General features: G+C 36.3%; 2 protein-coding genes across 5 annotated transcripts in view; one reads left to right on the top strand and one right to left on the bottom strand.

Moving 5' to 3' along the window:
- Nucleotides 1–26,772, top strand: part of rg (rugose) — a 728,321-nt gene that overhangs the window by 595,518 nt on the left and 106,031 nt on the right. The window contains exons 39-40 of the mRNA XM_068766997.1: nt 15,356–15,473; nt 16,808–16,910. Of these exons, the coding sequence (XP_068623098.1) occupies nt 15,356–15,473; nt 16,808–16,910 (221 nt within the window). The remainder of the gene's footprint in view (nt 1–15,355; nt 15,474–16,807; nt 16,911–26,772) is intronic.
- Nucleotides 21,460–26,772, bottom strand: part of LOC137923736 (facilitated trehalose transporter Tret1-2 homolog) — an 81,145-nt gene continuing 75,832 nt past the window's right edge. For all 4 annotated transcript variants that reach the window (XM_068766992.1, XM_068766995.1, XM_068766996.1 and 1 more), the window contains 2 exons: nt 24,177–24,362; nt 21,460–23,305 (listed from right to left, as the gene is read on the bottom strand). In XM_068766992.1, coding sequence (XP_068623093.1) covers nt 22,155–23,305; nt 24,177–24,362 — 1,337 coding nt within the window. In that variant the 3' untranslated portion in view covers nt 21,460–22,154. The remainder of the gene's footprint in view (nt 23,306–24,176; nt 24,363–26,772) is intronic.

Below are 26,772 nucleotides of genomic sequence, written 5' to 3'. Positions count from 1 at the left end.
GGGTTTACGAGCCTGACTCTCTTTAACCGCGATTTAGAACCGCTGTTAACTGATAGCGCGGGACTACCGGACGGCGACGCGTTAACATCACAGTTAAATATTGTCAACTTATCTTTTCACAGAATCGTTATCTTTTTTTTTTCTGTATACATCTGTAAATATTTAAGTCAGTTGTTTGTATATATCGTTCATTGGTTGTAATTATTATATTTAATTTAAGGTACAGAGTTCGAAAGAATAAAACAATCGTTAACAAACTTTCAATATCATATTAGTCGTAAGCCGTCTATTGTTCGACACAGGCTTCTACTGTAGGCTTTCAAAAGGACCCGTTGGAAGCCTGCATCCGGCGTCATGTGAACGTGATGATAGAAAAAAATCGTCTGAGTTTGTTGTAAGCTCTTCTGGTTGCATTTTCTTAAAGTTACATCAAATCAGGCTTTTATTTTCTTTAAATAATGTACACGAGTCATCATCATCATTATTATTTCAGTTCTGGGACGTTCACTGCTGGGCATAGGCCTCCCCAAGAACCGGCTTACACCCACGTACATAAGTGATCACTGTAAATGTTCCAGTGTATAATAATTAATAAATAAATTCATTAAACATTATTATTATTATTTCATCCGTAAGACGTCCACTGATGATAAAATTTCCAATTAGACTCGTTTAAAATTAAATTCGTTTTCCGACTAGTCTCGATCTGCGCTCGCCGGTCCGTGATCGCCCCTCTAAGGGATATAGGCGAATTCTTGCTATTTTTGTCTGCAGTAAGAAAAAGACCAATAGGCACTTCCGCACATGCAGTAATCGTGCAACAAAGTGCACTGCCCGCAAGCCCTCTGATAGATGGATATGCGTACTTCCTGGAGGATCCCATGATGCCCAATTAAACATTATAATAGATCAAAATTTGATCTAACTTTGACACTAAAAAGAAAGATTGCTTCTGGCCTCTCATTCGAATTACACTCTGAAAACGCGAGTAACATTTGCGGCAAATCTATTTAAATCACGTGGGAGTGGATCGGATGCTCGGGGACAAAGCGAGCGGTCGACTCGGATTAGCGTTGTCAAGCGGGCGTGTAATATGACACACGTGTAGTCGGCCCACGGATGGCGCCACTTTCGCTTCCGCTGCACAATGCGTCCAAATTAAATGCGAATGCATACAGTTTCTTGTAATCTATAATTGTATTATACACAGCACTGATTTGAAAAGTAAAGCAAATACCCCCTTAGTTAAGCATCAATGGGTATAAAAAATACGCTTCACATATATCTTACTTACTAGTAGTAGTAAAATGTTGTGAAAATCAGTGTGTAGACGTCTTTTTTTACCCAAATGGTATTTGCAAATTCGCGGGTTCAAGTTGGCAGTACGCATAAGGCATCTAGCCAAAGATCTCTTAGGTAGAGAAATTGCTACATTACTATCTATAAGTTATTGTTCATCGCTAGTGTTAACTTAGACATGCTGTATTCTAAAGTGTTATAATTGTAAAGAAGAAGCAGGAAGAAACTCCACAACAACACATCTTTTAATAAAGTTTAACACAGATTTATACATATACACTTTATCAGATATAACCTAAATGAAATCTATATAATCAAGCAACATCACTGCCAAGGATTCTTGTCGTTTACATATTCGTTCATTATAAAATCAATTTGAAAAACATTTTTTTAAAAAAAGTATTTTATTCTCTCCAAGATAATATGTATATAGAATATTGCTCAAACTTTACGACAAATAAATAAAATGTATTTATTTTAAAATTAGATAAGTTTCAAAAACAAACTGATTAGTCATTGTTTTAGCCGTGTCCACTGCTGAACATAATCAATGGATTTCCAATAGGACTGGTTGGATAGATCTTGTCTTATCTCTGTGGCCTGATTTCCGCAAACAAGCGGCGCTGCGCTATTTTTGCGTCAGGGTTGGCTTTACTCAAATCAACCTAACAGCTCTTTCCGAGCATACTGGAGACACGTTGGAGTAGTATTGTATTATTGTTTGAATATGTTTACGTTGATAGCACGGAAGGCTTTTACAGCTTTATAGATAATGAGTTCACAGAACGGAAGGGACGTATCTGGACCTGTTGGAAGCGGCTTGTATATTGTATAGTACTAATATCCAATTATTTCTATTTGTTGGATGCGTGTATTTTTAAATGTACTGATAGTTTTGTTCAAGAAACAGATGTCGGTGACGCTAAGGTTCAGAATGGCAGCTCTGGTACCTGACTGCGTTCGATTGCCAGCTCTGTTAAATCTCACCAGATGTTAAGCGGGTGCTTAGTTAAAGCTATTACTTAATCCCACCGCACATAAATCGCTCCGCCATTAGTGTGCGCATATTTACAACGTGTCGTGCGATGTTGCCTAATCTCGGGTAATCCCCGCGCGACAGATCCTTTGCGGTTCTGAAACGACTTAAAACTTGTGACAAATATCACCGGCTCTTTGGGACATCCCCGTTAAAAGTAGTTTATCGTACATACGTCAGTTAGATCAGTGATTCTCGACCTTTTTAGTAACATGTGTTGTAACATCGCAGGTCGTAGAAGAAATTCCGCGCCGAGGCTTCCTTAGGAAGCCATCGAGCTTTGCTACCAAAAAAGTGGTGTTAGGCTATGCTCCCTCAGCGTTCTGCTCACCTACGGAATCTCAAAATGCCATTTGGGCAGCAGAACGAGTAATATAAAAAATATATATATAATTCATGTAGGCACATATACACCGATGATCATTTTCTTCGTATTTTATAACATAACTAGGTTAATAACAGTTAAGGTTAAACTTGGAAATTATTAACTTATTTAATTTTAAGGGGATCACAATATGTTTTACGATTATTACAAATAGAATTTAATTACTATGAATCGAGGTAAAAGAGGTCACCCAAAGAGCAATGGAGAGATCGAATCAGCAACGAGGAGATCCGCTGAAGAACCAAGATCACAGACGTAGCTCGAAGAATTCGTGATCGTCTGAAGTGGCAGTATTGGGATCGAAAGGTTCTCGAGTAGCTACCACGAGCTGGTAGATGCGGCGTGAGTAGGCTCCTCACTTGTGGACCAGCTACATATTTATAGTTGCTAGAAGTCGCTGCATGCGGGCAGCGCATGACTGGTCATCGTTCATCGTGGTATTTCTTTGGGAGAATTATGCCTTGCAATGGGCGTCCATAGTACGTAAAATAAACTGTTCCTCATCCCCTGTAAACTGGAATGAGCAGTGGCAATCCTTTATAATCTCAAAATGTGATATAAAATGTGATAAAAATGTAAACGAAAAGAAATAAAGATAAAATGTAAAGATAAAATGTAAGAAATAAAGATAAAATGTAACATGTAATGAGGGAGGAATGAAAGGCCACAGAGTAAAAGGGAAAGATAGCAGAAATGTGGCATGAAAGAATAGATTGAAAGAATATGTGAAGAACGAAAGGAGAGAATGGAAATAATAAATAACTATGTGAAAAAATAAATTGCCCGTAAAGTCCCTGTCCCACCAAAGATAGGAGTACGAGAGGCCCCCAAGAGCGGGGGCCATAAAAAAAATCCTTTATAATTAATGCATAAAGTATGAATTACGTAACATTGTATCCTCGGAATCGAATCCGCAACCTACAGTTGCAAGTCTCAGTGATCTACCACTGAACTACCGTTGCTCTTATTTATATTTATGAATTTAAAGTTCTGCAATTGAAAGGATGATTATTATCATTTAAGCTGTAGCACGTCCGTTGCTACTGGGTCCTCTGTCCTCCTCAAACTACTTCAATTCGATCGAAGTAAATTAAATCAGTCAATTGTAACATTCTCTATGTTACAATTTTCAATAACATACGTAAATTTGACAGTCGAGCAGTACGTGTAATGTTAAACCAAAGAAAATCCGAATACCTTCGTTATTTTTATTTATATCTAAATTTAAACACGAAACGATCTTAAATGAAACGACATTCCACGAACATTTATTATTCAATTTCTACGCCATCCACCTTTAAAGACGGAGATTTATTCGGGTCTTTTATAGAGAAAAAAAATACACGCACACACACAAGGACAGATTTAACGTAGAACGAGCAAAACAACACCAGAAATAGTCTGTGAGGCGCGGAGACGCGATGACAGGGAATTTATTAACCATTCGGGATGACAAACTGCGAAATAGGGAACTTTGAGGCCCTACCATTTGTAGCCGTTCGACTTTCAAGCGAGTTGCAATCGGCGTGATATGTTAGGAAGACTTGCTCTGACGCTGATATTCAGTAACATTTTTTATTCAGTATTCGTGAAAATAAATATAAAAAAAAGGTTTAATCTCATTTACTTTACAATGTAGGGATGCGTTTACATAGCGACAAACGCACATTTTGACACTTTATGCGTTACATGACATTTAAATAAATATTTTGTTCAGTCCTTTGGCTTCTATGCCCAGTAAAGAACTATGTTACTGAAGCCTGGTTTTGACACCTTTTAAAAAGGCGTAATTGATGTCGTTTCGTCGAAGTAAAAAGAGTTTTTTTTAATGAATAGAAGTTATTTTAAAATAATGCTGGACTAGATAAGAATATTTTTTATTTGAATTATATTTAAAATAAAGAATCTTATTTAGGCAACTTTTAAGAAGTTGTCACATGTAAGCATCTTTAGATTTCAATTGTCTATTGCTTTTACCTGCTTATATGTAAAATAACATCATAGTTATTTGATATGATAATTGAACTTTGGAAGAAATTTATTTTTTATTCCGACTTAAAGTCGAGAGACAGTAGTAACGGTAGCCGGTAATAGAGGTAGCGGGTTCGAATCCCGGGCGACCGTGATGTATGGCGTTTTAATTAGGACTTCCCTTCGACGGCCGCCGGCATTCACTGGAATCGGTCTAAGCTCGCGCATTAATTGTTTGTTTGCTTTTGTGCTTGCGCGCGTGACTGCGATTTTCATTACCGTCTTTGCACTTGTCCTGGATAAGCTAATTCATTGCCGGAATACGTCCCGGAATAGGTCGAATATTTCAATTGCGTGTGCGCACAATTCATATCATTTTATGTGAACGCAAATTTGAAACATGAATGTTTGAATAACTTTAACATTGGAAGTGGTAATAAATATACTTTGTAATATATTAATCATAAACTAACGTCATCCTGGCTCATGTCTCTTTGTCCTCCAAAATAGTTCTAGGCTAAACCTTGATAAAGCTAGAAAACTCAAAAACCAAACAGCATTAATCGAATTAAAAAAGTTGTTTTTAAAAAACGAACCGAAGTAACACCGACATAGATATGTAACAAGTAATCTACTAAAACTTCTTGATAATATATTAAATGAATATATGTCATGATTCTTTGAAAATATAAATAGTTTAAATGAGGGTATTTTTACTTTATTTGTAACTACGGCGTGGGATCTCGTGCTCGGGTCCCGTTCCGGGAACTCCCCGGGGACTTGAACACATCCTGTCCCCGGTCTAACGACGTTCATTTGGATAATATATAAATTATACATCTCTTAGTTTACTTTTTACCGGTGTAACGTAACCATTGCTTGATGTGTATTGACGGATCGAAAGATTTTATATGAAATAAGTATAGTTAACTATCAATGTATGCGCAGCTAATGATTTTTTATGTCGAAGTAATTACGCATGGCGAGTGATTTATTATAATTTTTTTATTTGTAGGAACGAACTTTATGTACTTATATGTTCAACGTACGTAGTTAAAGGCACTATTAATTCTTCTATTTTGAGTTACAAACTTTCAGGTTTATGCGTGTCTTGTTTGTACTAATGTTACTAATGCTAGTAATTTTAGGCCTAAACATTATTTTTTTGAATAAATCTTATAAAAAAAGTATTTCACTTGCTTCTCAAAATAGTATAGTGATTGCTAGTACACATTAGGGAGTTAATATATGATTTTGACTACGAAATATTTTGTCTCTCAGTGCCGCAGGTGCAGTGTAAAGATAAAGTTGCCAGTGATGACTTGCGGCACTGAAACGTAGTCTGTCACTCCTAGCGCCATGGAAAGATCTATGTACAGGTTTTCTGTACGAGAGCGAATCAGGGGTGATAACCCATGGACATAGCTCAACAGATTGGCAAGTTGAAAAAGAAGAGGATAAGCTACATAGCGCACAAAATAGAAAGCCAGAGCCTTTGGGTTTTAGAGTGAAGACCACAGACCGGCAACAAATACCCACAAGGGAGACAGGTGATCTTGTCGGAAGACGCCCGATGTAGATCGTTCCTACCTGGTCTTATTCGAAATCTTTGGGTGAGGCTTTTCTCCAATAGTGTACGGTTGAAATGATGATGGTGGTGATTAAATTTGTCTTAAGAAACGAAATAAGGTTTGATACGACAATAGATTCACGTACGTTCGAATCGATTCCCAGTTTACAATCGAGTAGGTGTAGAGGAAGAGAATATCGATAAATGAATCGAGATGTCTTTATCCGGAACATGTTTTGCAAATGTTATGGCCGATACAGTCCGCGATGACAATCGAGTATTGATAAGGTAAACAATAATGAAAGTACTTTATTGATCAAATCACAATATACGCGACTGAACCTTTTGTATGGAGTGTCACGAGACAAGTGCAGCCTACGCGGGGCCACCCACACGACCGATGCTCCGAGTGCTTCCCACGTGCAAGCGCTTAATAAAATCATGCGACATTGAGTTTTTGTTTCACTAACTGATTGTTTAAAGAAAACTTGTTTTATTTCTATTTTAAGACCGCCCGTAACAGTAAAAGGCTTTTGTTATACAAAATCTAGAATTGGAACATAATTATACATATACAGGGTCATTGTTTGTAGGTTTACAAGGTATAAACGAATGAATGGATCTCTATATCTCATATAATCTATCCAAAAATAAGAAGAAAGAATGTTTTGACTGGAATGACAAAATTAAACGAAATATAATCATTTCTAGATATAATTCTAGGTACAATGAGAAAACTATCCAAAATATGGAGAAATCGTACATTAAATCAACAAAGACATGTATCGTAAGATAGTGTTTCTTGTGTAGAGAAATGTTGAAATCCTTGACCATGAAATGAATTGATTTTACTATTGGATTAATGTTTTAAATTAGAACAGTGAATGTAGCCCAATGGCAGAGTATTAAGACTTCGATTCCCGGGATACAATCTTATATAACTAACACTTTATACATTAGTTATATAGGATCGCCACTGCTTACAAATAAGTTTCCAAAGTATCGACAGCAGCGCCCTCAACCTACCATAATACCACATTGCGATCGCCAAACCTGCCTGTCAAAATTGACGATTATGGAACATCCCAGATATTTTAGAGGGAGATCTATGCCTTACAGTGCCGTCTGTGAGCTGAAACAACTATATTAATATACTATTTTAAGTCATCATAAAAGAAAAATCGAACAGAATTTACCGTGGTCTTCTACTGACTTAACTTTGTTTTAATTTGCCCAGTATAGGGGGGCTCAGTAGTTCGTTTCGATATGCGCTCTTTGGGCATTCTTCTCTTGACGTATCTAAGTGATCACTGAAGAAGTTTTAAAATGAAAATGCTTTTAAATAAATTAGTATAATATATTTCATTTACCAATAATAATATGCAGCACAATAATGGGCAGTAATAGCCCAGCAGTAGAGAAGTGAGACTTTAGATAGTAGGTTGCTGGTTTGATTCAAGGGATACAATCTCATATAGTTCACACTTTGGGTTAATTATATAGAATTGCCACAGCTTGCTCACAAACAAGTTTTCAGAGAATGAACAGAACCGTCCTCTGTGTAACATCACACTGCGATCGCCAACCTGTCTGCGAAGCGTGGTGATTATGGTATATCATCCATTAGATATCTTTGGGGAAGGCCTATACTTTGCAATAGGCGTCTTTAAAACTGAAAACACGACGCCTGTATTAATAAACATACGTTACTTGTATATGATATCAATGAACTTTAAAGCGAGATGACATATGTAATTTTTTTTTCGACGTTTTACCCGGAGGCACCTAGCGTTACGTAGACCCTGGGGTCGACTGTTGTCCCGGATACAACGAGTGCATTATACTAAAGCTAACACTTGCTTAATTGACCGTAATGAATTCGACACCTTTCTGGTTCGGGGTAATCTATAGGCGCAGTGCAAGGCGCGCGGTGACAATTTCCAACGCATTTACATTTCCTTCGCCGCGACACCTTGCACGGGTAGCGTTCGCAAAAACAATACATTTTATTTTTTTTTAATAATTATATCAATAATAAAAATTCGAAATATCTTTATTCAAGTAGGTATTTACATGCGCTTTTAAATGGTCGATTATTTTATCATTATAATTGGTATGCTTCCACTGGCTCGGAACGCTGATCTGTTGAAAACAGAAGGCCAGAAACTCAACAGTTACTCTTTTTAAAAGAAATTTAACAATTATTCATATATAAAAAACCGTGAAAATGAGTCAACAAATTAAATTACAATCATTTCGATATAAGAACTCTTAAATACTGTAATACAATTTAGTTAATAATGTACTTTTAATTTTAGATTTAAAACTAAGAAACGGTCTAAGATATCTTGTGGAATTTTATTATATGTACGTAAACTAAGACTAAAGAAGGATTTGTTAACTTTTTGATGACGGAATTTAGACGTTACGAGTTTATTTTTATTTCCTATATTTATTATGTCTGTCACTATTTTAATTAAATAATTAATTTGATGAATAAGAAGTTGTTAATTCTATGAATCATAGAGGAATGTTAATCAAGTTTATATTTGTTTCTAGCTATAACCTTCAGTACTCTACTATTATTTTTAATTTAATATTCTTATGTACCTAGATTATTATACATATCAACTATTTACCGACATCATATTTTTTTTTACGAAAATCTACGAAATTGCACGAATCAATTTTTCGGTTGCTTTTTTGTTTGCCGACGGTAGCGGATCGTGTTTTTTCGCTGCCTCAATGTCTAATGGGCACACTTGTCGGGCGCGCGCTTGTTTATGGGTGCGATAAGGATCGCGACCGGCTCCGCACTCGCCCCGCGCCCGTGACGAACGCTCCCGCTCGCGCTTATGAACACTCGCTTCTAGCTGCGCCTATAGACACACCCGCCCAAATGTTATCTGCGCATCTATGCTCACTTGCACCCGTGAAGACTCTCTTTCATTTATATCTGTGCCCATGCCTGTACCGTACATCCGTGTATACATTCGTACTAGTGTTATATCCCGTGCCCATAACAGATCACCTGCGCACTCTTGTGCTCATGTCAGCACCACGTCCGCTTGGTCTTGTGACCACTTTCGTTTCCCAAGGCCCGGCATCACCCGATATGCTCACTTCTATTTACACCCCTGCCTACACTTGCACCCAGGTTATTTCTCTCGCTCGTCCACCCACGCGTATCTCCGTGTGCACATCAACCTGCACGTGCTCATGACCACTGTCTCTGCTCCCGCACTGTTCGCACCCGACCGCTTCCATATGTCCCACGCTCGCATCCGACCTCTTCTTACGTTTCTTGTGACCTGCACCTGCCCCGCCTGTTAAATCTGCAATCGATAATTTCAGAAATAATATATAACAAATAACAAAAAAACATACCTTAAATTAAAAAAAATATCGTCTTCAAAATTAAAATTTCAAATTAACTATCATATGTTCCTACCGACTTTACTGATAGAAATCATCAGTCGCATTCTAAACGAAAAAAATATTAATTAAATATATTTTAGTGTAATCACTATAAATAGAGTGATTAAAGATTGGATGAATAAGACTAACATTTTATTATTCCATTTAAAGTAATACTTTATTTAGTGTCTGCGTATTTGCTGGCTGGATTCGGTGTAATTATCTCATTGAATGTCTATTCTGTTACGTCAGCTGGTATATGAACATTTTTTTTTAAATCTTTCTCGCTAATGCACAATCAATTAGGCGTCACACGTTCGTTCGTTCCCACATTTCGTGGGCATTAGTGCTCGACTATCTCCCCGGAGCACGCACAGCTTCCGATGCTCGCCGATCGAGATAGACCACGCCGTTGTGGCATTAGCGCCGCTTCACATTAATGGCCACCAGTCACGGCACGCTCGTGTGAACGGGCACGTGACGGTGCGCCATTGTTTGCATCATCACGCTGATTTATTCGGTGTGCCGTCGTGCCTCTTTCACCGCTTATGGTTACCCTCACCATCCTTTTTGATTATTTTTATAACATTAAGTAATATACAGGATGATTAAAGTGATAAATGAAAATTTTACACCTACATCCGATCATGTATGACTTCCATCAATACTAAATATGCAGGGATAGATAATAAACAATAATTAATTTAATTACATAGTTAACTTTCTAATACTATCATCACCATGTTATTTATTGTCAAACCATCGAAGTTTAAATCAGAATTTGTGGATATGCACCATACAATAATTGACGGCATATGAGCTGTACTTTGTCAACGCATCTTGAAGAATAACTTGTCTTAAGGGGCAGTGGGGCACATCGCTCGTACATCGATGCCGTTGGGGCGAAAGGTTCTATAGTAGCGTGTATGATGAACCGGTCGCCGTATGGGCAAAACACCCTCTAGGTGAACCAACGATAGTTAAGTTAGTTAAGGTTTCGAAAAGTCGCTGGACTGGGCGGGCGGGCTTATTATGGTGATCTCTGTGCTTGCTTGCTTGGTTTCGGTTGAAGTTAATGCTGTTACCCTTAAAGCTTTTACAGCTTCATCGGAGCTGAGTTCACGGAGCGGAAGGGTTCGTGAACTTAAAAATAAAACAGAAGCTGGATAGACGCATTCCAGTTGTACGATGACGTTCGCACGTTGTAAGCCGCTCTACACGAGTAGAGCTGTGTAGTGTTGATGTTGTGTATGTGGCTTGGGACGGCAGCGTGGATCACAGGTGAGTCAAGGATGGATTCGGATCCAACCTCGATTTGCCCACACTGTACGCGCGGTAGGGAGCGGGCTACCAACCCCTAAGAAAGGATATAGAAGGGGGGTCTCTGGGGATAGCCTATGCCTTGCATTGAGCGTCTTTCGGTATATAAGAGGAGGAAGAAGAACTATACACTCATCTCTTTGAAGCTTTTACACTTGTCACCAATCAGTCTGTATATAAAGTAAGATTAAACATACTATCGTGATTTATTTTGGCTTTTTAATTGAATATATTTCGTGATATTAGAAAAAGAACGGAGTAACTAGAAAACAATTGCATTATATTTCATGTACGCAATAATAATATCCGACGAAATACGTTGTTATTGTGAGAAAAATGTTTGAAGCAACGGGTGTTTATCCTATGTGGGTTTAGACGTGATGTGATAAAATTTCGCTACTCAGTTTCATGTTACAAGGGATAATAAAATAATCATACAATTAAAAACAAATAGGAGACGCGCGGAGGTCCCGATTGTGGACCCTTCAGCGGAGGGTCGTTGACAAATTACTCCTCAATTGGACGGGACATGCCCTCCGACGCCGGGGGACTGTCCTATGCTTACGTGTGATGAAGGTTTCCCATTCAATCCGATTGATCTTTTTCATTCTACAGATAATTACTTTTCACCCTTTTGCTAACTGGTATTACAGTTGCACTAGTTTTATTTATGTTATTAATTATAAAGTTTTTTCATTTAAATCTGTAGTAATGATATTTATAAATTCCAAAAAAAAGAGACGGCTTGTGCCTATCTAGATTTACCGACCAAAGGAAGTCTTTGTGGTGATTTTTGTGGAAAGAATATGCCTTGCAGTAGGCGCCTGTCGGATTGTAAATCTATGGAGAACGCCTAAGTCCAGTTGTGGACATCCTATGGCTGAAAAAATTGTGATGAGTGGATATAGTGCAAAAAATTAATCATATAATCAATAGCCAAGGTTACGCTTGTAGTACCAGGATACCAGGAATCCTACAGAGAGTTGTATCTAAAACGAGCCTATACTAGTTAGAATTCGCTGTGTCCAGTACAAATAAACATTACGCTGTCATTGTCAATGTAAAAAGTAAACTAAATTAAATTTTGAATATTAGTGACAAAATATTATCATAGATGGCGTTATAAACAAAGTATAACGCGGATCTACTCGTATTATAAATAATAGTGTTCTTAGAGTCGGTTATAAAAAATAATCTAAAATAATTAATGTAAAAAACTGTTATTTAGGAATGTAGATGGAAGAAGGAGATGCAAGAAGATCTGCAAGCTAAGAATGACAGATCTTATGAAGCGTTAAAGTAATGAATAGAAGATAACATTAAAGGTTAAAGAAAATGTCGAATCAAAATGAAACTGAAAATTTTAACGTCCCTGCCTCACACACGAGAGGCTCTCATAAAAATAAATCTACTACAACATAAGTGAATGTGATTTACGTAAAGTAATAGCTTAACTCGCATAAGTTAAGTACGGCCTGTAACGATATGACAAATTTTTTAATTCAAATAATTCGATCCCAACAATACGTGCTCTATCGCAAACAAACATACAAATCAAAGCACACGCTAATCAATTTCGGATCGGCCACCCGCTTGGGATCTCGACGTGGGATCGCCGCTTGGGAAAACACCAACTGCCTCCACACTTACCCCAACTATATTCGAACCACCATAATTAGGAAAATATTGGTTACATATGTCATCTAAAAATAATGTTACATTTGGATATTATGTGCGTAAGGAAGCCGACTCCATACAAAGTAGCCCGACCTGTGCCTCTCACATTATCTGCACTGGCTGTACCGTTTACTATAGTTGAAGTGGCTTGGTATGTAAGAACTTCCGATTTAAATAACCTTTGACTTTTGGTAAATTGAAAGGTTTTTCTTAACTTCGCAGAAATAAATCAGGGGTGACAAACTCGCGGCTCACATGCAGGAAGTGATAAAAAAATTTGTGGACTTGTCAAAATATCCTTAAAGTAATCTCAGTAAAATTTCGTTTGAAACATAAAAGATAGTATCAGAGAACAGATGTCAATATCAAGACGTTGACAACAATTTAATTTATGTTTATTACAAAGTCAAAATGAAAGTTTTTATTTTTATGAACATTATTTTATGCGGCCTAAAAGTTATGCATTTTTTAAGTGGCCTACCATAGCTTTTGAGTTTGACACCCCTGAAATAAATAATTACTTCAATGTTATGTGTTCGCGGGAGCCGGAGATTTAGTTCAAGCGACCACAGTCTAAGAACTATTGTATGGCAATGTCGGTCTACCGTTTGAACGTACGTTTGCGTATTTTGTCGTGAACTTGTGGAAGTCGAAGCTCACTTTGATGATAATAATCGGTGATCTTGTTCTTCTGCCGATCTTCTCATTTCTTATTCGGTCTCGATTGTTCTCTGGGTGACCTTGCCCCTCCTTTGAGGCCCATCGTAAGCGACCACAAATTCGATACAGAATTTCTCAATACAGTAGTTGAAGCAATTAATTGTCAACCTTGTAAAAATTTAAAGATTTTTATTAGTTTTATTTTGATGTACCTTTTAAATTAACTACGTAGTAAATCTAACGTACTTCACGCATGTTTATTGTATGTACACAGTTGTATACAAAAGAGTATTTATGGAACCGAGAGAAAGGTATAACAAACATTTTCAATTATAGTGCCCATCTCTAGTACATGGTTATGTTTCTTATGTATATATTCTTAGAAATCAAAACAGAAGTTTACAACGTATTTACTATCACAACAACGATGTTTGAAAACAATTTATTTAATTATAATAAAGCATATTACTCAGATATTTGAAAAGCAATATTTTATGTGCTTAATAAATTGCATTGAAATCAATAGTTATTTATAATTTCTAGTTTATATTTTTTTAGATATATTTGCCAGTCGGTAAATGCCTTCTTCAACTGCTTCCTTTCCATGCTGTTTCGCGCCATTCCGTCCTATGTCACTTCCGTCACTTGCTTGATTATATCCCACCATTTTTTCCGGTCTGCCTCTCTTCTTATTACCCTCCACCGTCACGTAACTATTTTGTTCCATTAATCAGTTTCCTATCCCTATATTTCAGTCCCCTTATTTTTAATGTAATCTCTTTGGTATGGGTTTTTCCTCTGAAAATTTTTCATCGTTCTTCTTGCAGCCATCACATCTTTCATCTCTTCTTCCATTGCTCATTGTCAGACTTCAAGCTTGCTTGTCATTCCCCGTGTAAGAGCCCATGATTAGCAGCCGTACGTAAGAATAGAAAATATACAGATGTTAAATAATTTACTCTTCGCGCTTATACGATGTTCTTTTTTCATTGATTCTTTTATCTATTTCTTTAAGTATAGGTTCTTTTTGAGTTACGGCCTTTCCAAAATAGATAAAATCATCAGAGTTGTTTATTTCTGAATTATATATATCGATAACAACACTGACAGAAGTAGAGCTTCCGTTAGCTTAAGCTGTATGTTGAGGATGTATGACTATTTTAGTAATAGTGGTGTTGGTGTTCAAAATAGTGGTTCGTGGGACAACACTATTGTGTCGAACGAGCCTAAATCAAACCGATTGTTTTATTAAGCACATAAACATGTAAGCTCTTAACGAAGCCTTTACGACTCCGTATCGGCTTTACGATGCGCTCGCGCCGTGTCACATTATTGCAATGTTTTACTGTCGGCACAGTAGTTAAGTCTTGCTCGATGTCTCAGGTTCAATTCGATGGTTCCGACGATATCAAATAATTCTGATTAAGAGATAATATATATACCGTATAGGTTTCTACTTTTTCTGACAAAGATCTAAAACGTCTGAAATTCAATATACATTATGATTGTTTGTTAATAAATTGAAATATTAAACATTTACCAGCTTCCACTGAGAAGATATATACAGGATGATAGGTTACAGATACAGGCTTAAAAGATTGAACGTGTATATTTGTCAGCAAAGGCTGTAAAGCTTTTACATTAACTTTCAATCATCCTGTGTAAAATGATAACTCTGAAATATGGTTACACTGATTTATTTTTTCCGCTGAAATACGACTGGATTATAATTTCTAAAAGTAGAAAATCTACACGAAGGAATAATTGTTTTTAAAAAGTAGCAATCAGAGTTTAGAAAAAGGTTTTTCTTACAATATTATCATTATTTTTCTGACACCTTTGATATTTGAAAAGATTATATATTAATTAACGCCAAATGAGTATAACCAGTCATCCTGTATATAACTGTTTCTATGCTCCTTTCAAACCATCAAAATTACGAAGTTCTGTAATACTACATACCTCTGATATCATGCATTAGTATATTTAACGGCTAAAGTTTAATCGTCTTTATTTGCAGGTGTTGAAGTACTGCGAACACCTGCACGGAAAATGGTACTTCAGCGAGATCCGTGCGATATTCTCACGGCGCTACCTGCTGCAGAGCGTCGCCATCGAGATGTTCCTCGCCAGCAGAAGTGAGTTCTACACACACATTACTCTAAATCTTAAAACTAGATTGTATATCAATGATTGTGGCACGAGATGTTTATGTAAAGTAGATGAAACAAAGTATGGTCCTTTTTGGCAAAACTAAACGTAAAGACAATAACACATGGAGAAAGTATATAGATATTTTGGTATATATACACTTTAAACCAGCTCAAGGTTACCCAGAGAGCAATGGAGAGGGCTATGCTCGGCGTTTCGCTACAATATCGAATAAATAATAAAAAGATTCTCCAAAGCACCAGGATCAATGAAGTAGCTCGAAGAATTGCTCATCTGAAGTGACAATGGGCAGATCACTTTGCTTGTCAACCGATGGCCGTTGGGGCCGAAAGGTTCTCAAGAGGCGACCACGAGCAGGGAGACAAATGCCTTACACTGGGCTCTATCTATTGAAAATCGCACATAGTGTGTATTATATTACATTGTATCCCGATACTAATAAAAAACGTTACAGTTACATTAACCTTCCCAGGGGATATATTTAATAATTTACCAAATTTTTACAGCAATTGAATATATTGTTTTTTTAATCTATCAAGTACAGACAGATATACATTTATTTTTATATACATAGAATACGCTTTAGATTGGCATGCAGCTTTAGTATTGAAAGTTTTTGAAAAAAGAAACAAAAAGTTTGTGAGACCAATTTAATAGTCCTTCTGTGAAGGTATTTTTAGTGAGATAATAGTTAAGGCACCATGGGTAGAGTCCCACTAGGTGGACATAGTGACGGTCGCTGGAAATCGCTAAATGCGGGCTGCGCATGACTGGTCATAGTAGCGATCTTCGATGCAGGTTCACATATTGAGTTCACATCAAGTTTCTGTTACATTCGTTGCTTCGTCGGTTTTAAGACTCGAGCTATAGTTTAAATTTGACCATCTAATAGTACTTCCCCTTCTCGTATACCACTGGGATTTTTATGGTACTTCTGTGTGATTTAGTTACACAATTACTCCTTTCATTGCGGGTATTAATGGGAGCAGTACTCATTCGAAGTTTTCTTCTTTCTGTCAGATGACTCATGATTATTTTTATTTAAGTAGTTTCATATATAAATTTAATCGTCGAGTGAATACGACGATCAGACTGCACTGGTATAACTAATGTACATACGCTAGATATTCACATTCAGAAACGAAAGGAGATTGAAACGGCAGGAGAGTGAACGTAAATGAAATTCATTGTAAATCTTCTCAAAGGCAGTCGGTAAACATATTTAAATACAAAAATGAACTAAAATAGGAAAATATCTTTTGTGTCTTTATATTTGATACTAGTGTAACCTCATTTACAGCTTCTATCTTCTTCGCGTTCCCGGACCAGGCGACGGTAAAGAAAGTGATCAAGGCGCTACCGAGAGTCGGCGTGGGCATCAAGTATGGCATCCCACAAACCCGGTGAGTTATAGTTCAATAAGAAACATAATAATAATATTACTTTATTTAAATCAACAATCACGAAAAAAAATTAGGATTTAAATTGAACAAAAGATAAAAAAAAATTTCAAGGAACTAACGATAGTTGAGTTGATCAGGGTCAATTGACAGCGCTGGTGATCTGAAGTACTTATTCTAGAGCTCAAAGACCTAAAAACCTATATGAGAGTGAGATAGTGAAATGATTGTTCAGTTATAGTTGTAGCGATACGGCTTTTTACCCTGATCGTACTAGAAGCGTTGCAGGAGTTTGTCTGGCCACTTCTTCTCTAAACGCTAATAGAATTATAAGAGAGGTAATAGCAACTAAAGTCAAGGTTCCGCCCAATCAGGCGCCGAATAACAGCCCAAACCGAGGTCTAGAGGTCAAGCGACCTTAGAACTCAGCGGCCAGTGAATTAGTAGAATGTAGTGTGTAGCTTCAATATCTTAAAAAAGGCAGGTCTTAGGAAAGGTGCCTTGTATGCCGTGCCAATTCGAACCCGCGAAATATGAAAATGCTATTTTAGTAGTCATTAATGTCCAGAAAAAAACTACGAAGCTTAAATCTTCTGAATACCCAATAGTTCGGCTTTTGACCATTTCATTCTTTTTTTTTTAATGCTGGTTTAGACGTATTTATCGACTAGGCGATATTAATTTTATATCTCATAATAATTGCGTATGTAACTAAAATTTTCATTTTAGTCAAATTCAGTTTTGTATCCAACTGTTGTATTTTCTTACCAATAATCTTATCAAATAGCTTTTTACACAAATAATTGACAAGTATACAGATTAAAATGTTAACTAAAACATAGGAAAAGAGTTAGAATTTATTATAGCGCCATCTATGAGCGATGGAACAAAATAAAAGGCGCTGCTTTTCTTTTTTTACATTTTAATCTATCAACGTCAGATGGCACTGTACAAAGTTACAATTATTCTTTTATTTTATTTTACAGACGTGGAATTAAAAGGTTCATTTACTATATTAAGGAATAATTCATTTAATATTAATAATAAGTATTTTTTATTAACACCGGTTTATCTGGAAAAGACGCAAAATTTTACTATTAATATTCAAAAAGTGAACTTTGTTTGCTGTAAAGAACATCGTATATACTTGTGCTTGGCAACGTTTAGATCAGAGTTTATCAACCTTTTTATATATAGTTCGTGTATGTCGAGCGGAAGCCGAAGATATGTTGATTACTTTTTATTTTCCGACATTTTTGTTCGACATTTTGAAATGTTTATATTCTCTTCTATTTACAAATTAACACTAACTGAATGCGGTGAAACAATAGTTACAATGTGATATTCAGGTGCGAACAACTGCGTTGTTTAGCTTAACTTAAAAATGTCCAGGGTTCAGTGGTACCCGTGGAGCCTTCTACCATAGAGATGTTTACGTGACGTCGCCAAACATCCATTTGATATTTTAATCTTTTCCTATTATACCTCATAATTATTTACCGCTTTTTTGGCTAAATTTAACACAGAAATTAACGAACAACGATACCTGATCCCTGTAAGGCTTTGGTCTCATGTTGGGACAGCGTTGCGACAGCGACGTATTATAGTTGTGAAAACATTTTTTTACATTAAATGATTCTTTTAGCAATACAACATGTTTGGTATTCAGTCCATAATATAATACGTCATCTTTTTGCATAGCACACATTTTTAATCAACAATCCTAGTCTGTGATTTTTTTATCATCTCTAAGCAAAACATTTTACCTCTGTCTCGCGTGAAATTAAGTGAAGATGGTGTCCACGATGCTTCACCATATTTGGACTCAGAGACGACCCAAGAGGTTCATCGGTAACGATGCTTTGGTAAACGCTAAGCTTATGAAATTGGACCATGCGCGAAAAGTGGAGTTACATAAATTAATTCCCTCCATCTCTGTTCTTCCATTGGACAGCATGGATTCACGACATCCATACACGGTAGAAATCTCTTCACCCACACTAAGCATTTTGACATTTATAGTGCGAACAGTCAAGGTATGGAATAACTTACCAGCGTCGTTTCTAGCTAGCTATAACTTAGGAGCCTTCAAGTCAAGAGTGAATAGGTATCTTCTAGGCAAACATGTAGCATCGTAGACTACATCATCGCTTAACATCAGGGGAGACAGAGGTTAAATGCTTCGCCAATAAACGATAAAAAAATAGAAAAAAATTGTAACAAGCATTTATGTTAAATTTCAAATAGGCCTCGATACACACATTCGTATAATGTACATTTAAATATGTATTTAAATGTATTTATACTTAGTGTTGTCGATTTCAATTTTCTCCATAAACTATCAGGTTCTAAATGTTGATTATATGGAGAAGAACCTGACAAGAAACTCGATAGATACTCTTATAACGCAAATTGTACATTTTTTTCATTTCACATTTCGTTTATTTGTCAAATGAAAATCAAGAAGATAAGAAGGCATATTTGTCTCCTATACAACATAATCTTTAATACAAAAGATATATCGTAAAGGAATATAAATATAAGATAAAACTCGTTTATTCAACATTGGAACTTTTAACAGAACTCTTTGCTTTATCAACAACTTATTATCATTTTTTAAAATTAAAATCGCAAGGTATATATAGTTGTGGAGAAGAAGCAGGAAGAAACACTATATCTTTTAAATAATTTTAGAAAACAAAACCAAAAAAAGATATACACAAGCAAAACAATGATAAGGGTTCAATTGTTAGACAAATCAGATAAGAAATAAAAAAAATATTTTGTTGACGAAAAAGAAAAATTGTATTTTCAGTAAACAATTAAATAATTAGCCGAATCAATTTTAATTAGTAATTAATCAAACTCAAAGTTATCTCTGTAAAATAATGTAGCGATGTAAGATACGATCGAAGTCCGACAGAGTTTCACACGATACGGGAAGCCAGTTTGTTGCCGGATATTACAAACGATAATTATGTTTTGAAAATTTTTTTTGTATATTATTAGATCAGTAGGGTTATTATTCTGATTGCCCAGCTGTATTAGTGAGGTGTGTATAAACATCATCACCAATATTCCAAATTTCGAATTCGACCGGTTTGGAGGAGCTTGAATCCAACGTCTTCCGACTTGATGTCGAAGTTAAGATAGCATAGAAAGTAGAAGAGGTTTCGCCTCCCTCAAGGACGACAAATGTCTTACATTTCTAAGGTTCTGCAGAGAAGTGGCGCTGCAGACCATTGCTAGGAAAAAAAGCCAGGATTAATATGAAGCCCGACTACAAGAAATTAAAACGTAAATGGTAATCAAAGTAAAGAGTAAAGTCAGTAATCCGTGTCACTGAATAAATAAATGTTTAAAAAGTATAAGCAATATTTGTAAATAAAGAAAACGAATAAGTATATGCTGCGAAATAACAACCAATATAGTTAGTAATGTAGATGAGGAAAGTAAGGTGACGTGTGAAAGATCAGAACAGTGAAGAATTAAAAGATTTTGTGAATGATATGATTAAAAGAGAAAAAGAATTTGTGAGGAAAGAAAGGAGAAAAATTAATAAAAATAAAAAATGAAAATAGTTGCACCCGCATTGCAACGTCCCTATCGCAGACAAAGCAAGAGCAACACGAATAAAAAACGTCTTCCGGCGCCCTAAACGATGTCATCCATCCACCTTGTACGCCCTACGCAGGGCTTGTCGGTCCGTGAACCACACTTTAGAACCTTAAGGCGCCAGCGGCCAACAATATAATGGACCGCCCATCTTGTGGGTGAGTGTCCTGGCTGCGCCCTCCAGAACGCCTGTCATGCTGGTGTTGGCGCATAGAATAACCCACTCTCCTCTCATGGTTACCCTAATAGACATGCGGGAAAAATATTATTAAGGCCCCCGTTTTTGGGGACCTATCGTTCACTCCTATATGTGGAATAGAGGCTTGATTTACAGAGGTTTAATTTTTTTAAGGTTTCGCTTCGCAATTTCTTCTTTTCCGTCATTCATAAGGTATTACAGCTTTATTTTTAAAAATTATAAAACATTATATCACAGCCTCAGAAGGGAAAAATATTAATGAACGGTGAGCAACATCACCCGGAAGTATTTTAAAAGAAAAAGACTTCGATCGCCAACCCCCACCGCAACAGGCATCTACCCCCTATTTAAAAAATAACAAGTGATGTTATATACATACAAAGTTTTGCAATACAGTATATTGTAAACAGTTTGCTTTCATCGCTGTAACTTCATAGAGCAGTGTTTTGCAATGTGGAAACCAAGTCCCACAAGGAGGTGATTTGATTGTTATGGGAGACGATTCGTATTAACACTCTGCCTTTCTGTATGTATTCTCTTTGTGATTGAAGGATGATGTCGATCAAGTGTCGTCGTTCCTTGAAGTCCTAACCGACAACACTTGATTGACACTTGAACCACCATTGGTTCAAATGTCGTAGTTACGTAAATGAATCTTCGAAAACTTTTTTAAAACAATAATCCTACAACCTATCAGTGTCGGGAGCTTTGGAAATATTTTATAATAAAACGAACATGAAACAATATCACACAACTTTATTCACACAAAACTAACGGTAAATATAATCATTTTCATCACAGAATTCATAACGTTTATATATAATTATTATTAAATAATACAACTGCATTATAATCTAAGCGGCGAAGTCGAAGTTTTGTGGCTTCCGATACAATAAATTTGAAATTAATCCAACACAAAGAATACGGCTACATTTAGTCGTCTCGTGTTAATTTGAAGGACAGTGAGTAATAAAAAGTACCTTTTTATTCTTAATCGAATATTCTAGGAGGTCACACGGCCATCATTACAGTCCCAGACCATATTTTTACTTGATCCGTTCATCGCTAAACTGAGCGACCTTTGTATCTTAAGCCATTTAGTATACCTCAGATAATAAGTCTACATATCGAAGACAACTTTTTAAAGAATTTGAATAAGAAAGAATCTTGCCAGGCAGGAAATTTTGAGTGTTCTGTTCTCTGGAAGCCAAAGAAAAGAGAAATGCATCTCGTGAAAATCACTCCGACTTCACCATTATCTTACAGTAATAATTCGTGTCGACATCGCCTTGTATACTTAAATTACGGAATGTAAAGTATCCACTATAACTATGTAAAAATAATCACTCGAGGCTCTATAATACTGATCACAAACGTTAAGAATAAATACAAACTGTATAAAGAAAGCGTTCAACCCTAGTCGTTATAGGAACTCATTTGGGGTAATTGATCGCATCGTCTGTCACCTCCTTTTGTGTCCAGCGAGGCGTGAAGACATCACATTTCTCCAAAGACACTGAAGCTCCGGCGCTGTGCCGCCTCTGAACCGTCTTCTCCTCTGTGTTGTTAGTCTTCCCAATCTCAGGATCCACTTCCTTCTTCTCATCCTCAAACTGCTTCATTATCTCAGACAGCGTCTTTCCTTTCGTCTCCGGCAAACATACCAAGCAGTACGCAGCACCGAATAGCGCACAGATACCAAAGAGATACAATGTCCCGTTACTTGTCAGATAATATTCCAATTGCGGATATGTCTTGATATTGAAGAAGATGAGCACGTAAGCGCAACACGAGGTCGCACCAGACATGACGCCTCTGATATCCTGCGGGTACAATTCTCCAGACATGATCCAAGGCAGCTGCAGGAAGCCTACCATACTGAACGAAACGTGTAGTAGTACACAAGCGAGTTTCAATAACGGTGGACCATCCAGACTGTCGCATACCGCAGCACCAAGCATCGCAACGCCAAGAAGAAGTCCAGAAGCAGCTGCTAAAGTCTTCCTTCTAAAACTATTGATCAGGCAAGCACCAACAGCGCCCATGAACACTCTCACACCTCCAACGATAATCGAAGCAGTGAACTCGTTCACACTTGTCCCGACAGACTTGAAGAAGTCCACCGCGTAGTACAGTATCACATAGATACCTGACATCTCTTGGAACACGAAGAAAACAATCAACAGAGCGAACGGTTTCAACACATTCCGCCTCTTGAACAGTCCCAGCTTCTGTTTCAAGGTCATGGTTTCCCCGGACTTGCGGTCTTTGGTGAACTCCATCAGCTCCTGCTGGGCCGTGTTGTTATTCTGCCGTAGCCAGAACATGGCGTTGTACGCTTCCTTCATCTGGCCTTTCGATGCCAACCATAGAGGAGATTCGGGTACAAAGTACATGAGAAAAGGTGTAAGCAAAGAGAACCCGGCGCAAATTGCAGCGACTTTTCTCCAGTGTACGAAAGCTCCTAAAGAGTACACGACGAATATTCCAGTCGACACCAGACCGGGTCCGAGAGCGCTGAGCACGCCGCGTTTCTCAGGTGTTGTTATTTCAGCCACGTATATGTAGGAAACAGTTGACATTCCTGAAACAAAACAAGCCTTTAGGATACCGACAAGACATATACATAATCGCTATAAAGCCTTATATGCATTTTGTACATTGTTTAATAAGTAATATAAACTTATAATATGTTTTTTTCTGTTGGCGTGACCATTTGAAATAATTAAACCTTTTTGGATATAAATCGAGATAAATGAAAAAAGGATCTTCACTAGTTTATAGCAGAAGGTATACATATGTGCAATAAAATTTCGCAATCAATTTCAGATTTGCCACTGAAGAGATTTAAAACCAATATCACAAATAATATTAAAAAAGTGTATTATTCTATCCAAGAATACTATACTGATAATTATTGTCGCGCACTCTTTACGAAACTATATTTATAAAGAGCAACTGTTGAGTTTCTGGTAGCTTCTTATAAGAACAATTATGCTGACATTTTATTTTGACTGACGATTCGAAAGTGCTATTGTGTTTTATAATATTTTGTTTTAGCACTAGAAATAAAGATAACCTAGATATATGTTACCTTTATACTTCATAAAATTAACTTTGTACGTATATGCTTGTACAATTAAATCCTTGCAATGACACAGTGAAATGATTCAAAGTGAAAAATGAATAGAATCTATATAAAGTAAATCTAATTGATATCTGGTAGTTTAAAGAATTGAATGTCTAAAGTGACAGTGAGCGGGGTATATCGTTCTTTAGTGGTGACCACGAGGCGAAATATCCGGCATGGGTAAATCCTGCTTTAGGTAGACCGTCGATATCAAAGCCGTGGGAAGTAGCTGGTTGCAGGCAGCAAGACATAATGATGATGATGGTGATGAAATTATATTAAAGACACGTCTGACTGATTAATGGGTTGTGTAAAACATACTTACCAATGGTAAAACCGGTTATGAATCTACCGACGCACAGAAAGACATAAGTTTCGGAGAAGGCGATCACTAGCCAGCCGATGAGGTTTGGCAGGACTATGGACTGCAATAGCAGCCTCCTGCCCACCGCGTCCACCATCATCCCACCAAGGAGTGCCCCGATGGGGTTTGAAATTACGCCAAGGCTCGCTATGAACAAAATAACGAAATATATATCAGTACATACTAAAATTCAAATTACTTCTTTAATATTTTTGTATACATGATGTTTGGTTACAGATCTAAAAGCTTTAAAGAAGTGAATTTCTAGTTCATTTTCTGTCAATTATAATATAGTACCATATATATGGTACACCTTATGTTAAAATCAATCGTTTCAGAAATATTAAATAACATGATGATACCATAGTAAGAACAATCCTTTTCTTAATTCGAAATAATATTAAAATTAATAATTGTTTACTATATGTCCCTGCAGATTTTGTACTGCCAGAAGATATTGCTTTGCCGTATTTCAATAGAGTTTCAGAATAATCACTTTTTGCTGATGAATGAGTTATACATTCACCAATTAAAAACTATTACACCTAGAACCAATCACCATGTATATATTACAATTCAAAGTGCTTGTTAAATATTTCTGTATGTTTGTTGTATGATATATAAATGACCAATTTCATTACAACTCAACGAGCCTATATAACCACATCATACGAGCCTTGTAAATAGACCTAACTGCAGTGATTGAGGATGGATGGAAGGTAATTAGAGTGAAAAATAGATCGAATTGTTGAATGAAAAGTAGCAAGATAGATATTGTCAGGAATGAAAGAAGAGAATGGAATTAAAAAATAAGGAAAGTTAAGAAATTATTAATAATAATAAAATCCCTGTTCCCAACCAGATAGGGGTGGAAGGAAAGGTTCCTAATAGCGGCGGCCAAAAAAAATACGAGGGTATAAAGCTACAGTATTTACGAGACTATTCCCGGGATTTGTTTACGTGATCGAAACAAGAATGGGTAAATCCTACAAAGGAAAGCAACCGAAATAGCCCAGCGGATTGGCAGGTTGAAATGGCAGTAGTGACAATTGTTTGACTTTATTAAACCGTTTATAACCGATCCAATGGGAAATCTAAGGGGGAGGCCTTTGTCCAACATTATTCGTCAATATTTTATTTTAATTGTTATAATTAAACATTTTTAATAATTTAATGTGGTTTTACATAAAAATCTTTAATTTGTGCGTTCCCATTTATATACATGTGATAATACGGCGTTAGAAGCTGGAGGGTGTTTATCTGTTCAGTACAGACGTCAGAGAGACGAAACGCTTTGTAAATATTATTTTTATTATCTGTCGTTAATTTTAGACCAGTGTTTGGACTCGTTAGTTCGAAATTTGAATCATTGCCAAGAGTATCTACTGTACAGTAAACAAATTTTGTTGGAATTTCTTCGAATGATGTTACATTGGTGATATATATCAGTGTATTAGTGTAACAGCTATGATACCGTGGTTAAAGACGGCGAATTAAGATAATATGTTGTTGGTTCGATTCTCAGATGACGTCACAAAATTGTAATTATGTTCATAAATGTGCATGTATAATGAATAATAAATGAATTGGCAACGAATTGTATTACTCGTAGTAACCGCATGCTGGGTTATCGTCTGAGTTTCTTGTGAATTTTTTCTCAAATCAGGGCTCATTTGAAATCCGAGAAATTCAACCTTATTGTAGTTTTTGTCAAATTTAGCTCTTGTAGCATTCTTTTACATTTATAAATATATATATAACAAAAAATCTGTTTGATTTTTACCGCTCCGGCATTGAAAATTTTTATACTGGATGGCAAAAGGTTGTTGATATAATTATATAATTATAAATATGAATATATTGGTTATTACAAATAAAAACTGTTTAAAAATGTGGTCATTAAAATTTAACTTAAGAAAGCGACATTACTTTCCGGTCCCCCTAATATATGTATATACTATATAAATAAATAAATATATATATATCTATATATATATATATATATATATATATATATATATATATATATATATACATAATTTTCCAAATTCTTCATATTGTATGTCATTTGATATTCGATTCATATAAAGCTTGATCGATGTTTCATTTCTTATCGTTGTTGTACTTAACAAGATAAATAGGAAAGCAATTGTAAACAAAAAAGTAAAACAACCGGTACTAGCTGTCAAATATATGACGCCGAGCGATACCAAACAAGATGAGTTAAGGTGTAATCAAAAAAAGTCTTGCCACGTAATATAATAATATTTTTTAAAGTAATCATTGTTTACTTTTAACTGCTGGGTTTTTCCCTTCCCCTTCCCCCGCTCCTCATCCCCCTCCCTCCAAAAATCGCCACGATGACAGCGGCCAGCCACTTTTTCTTATTGGACAGCTACATTTTAATAAACTGATAGCATGATATGAATCTTGGAGGCTCCGAAAGAATGCCGAAATTGAGACTTTAGTAGCACAGCCAAATATCATTGGCGAATATAAAGCTCAACGAATCCGCTGGCTTGGTCACTTGGAGCGAATGGGATCGGATCGGAGCGTG

The sequence above is a fragment of the Battus philenor genome, unplaced genomic scaffold (genome assembly GCF_028537555.1).
Source record: "Battus philenor isolate CCGP_79_NKW_IND1 unplaced genomic scaffold, ilBatPhil1.0.hap1 SCAF_22, whole genome shotgun sequence".
Lineage (NCBI taxonomy): Eukaryota > Metazoa > Arthropoda > Insecta > Lepidoptera > Papilionidae > Battus > Battus philenor.
Note: the sequence above shows the minus strand (reverse complement) of the source record. Positions and strands in the feature narration are given on the sequence as shown.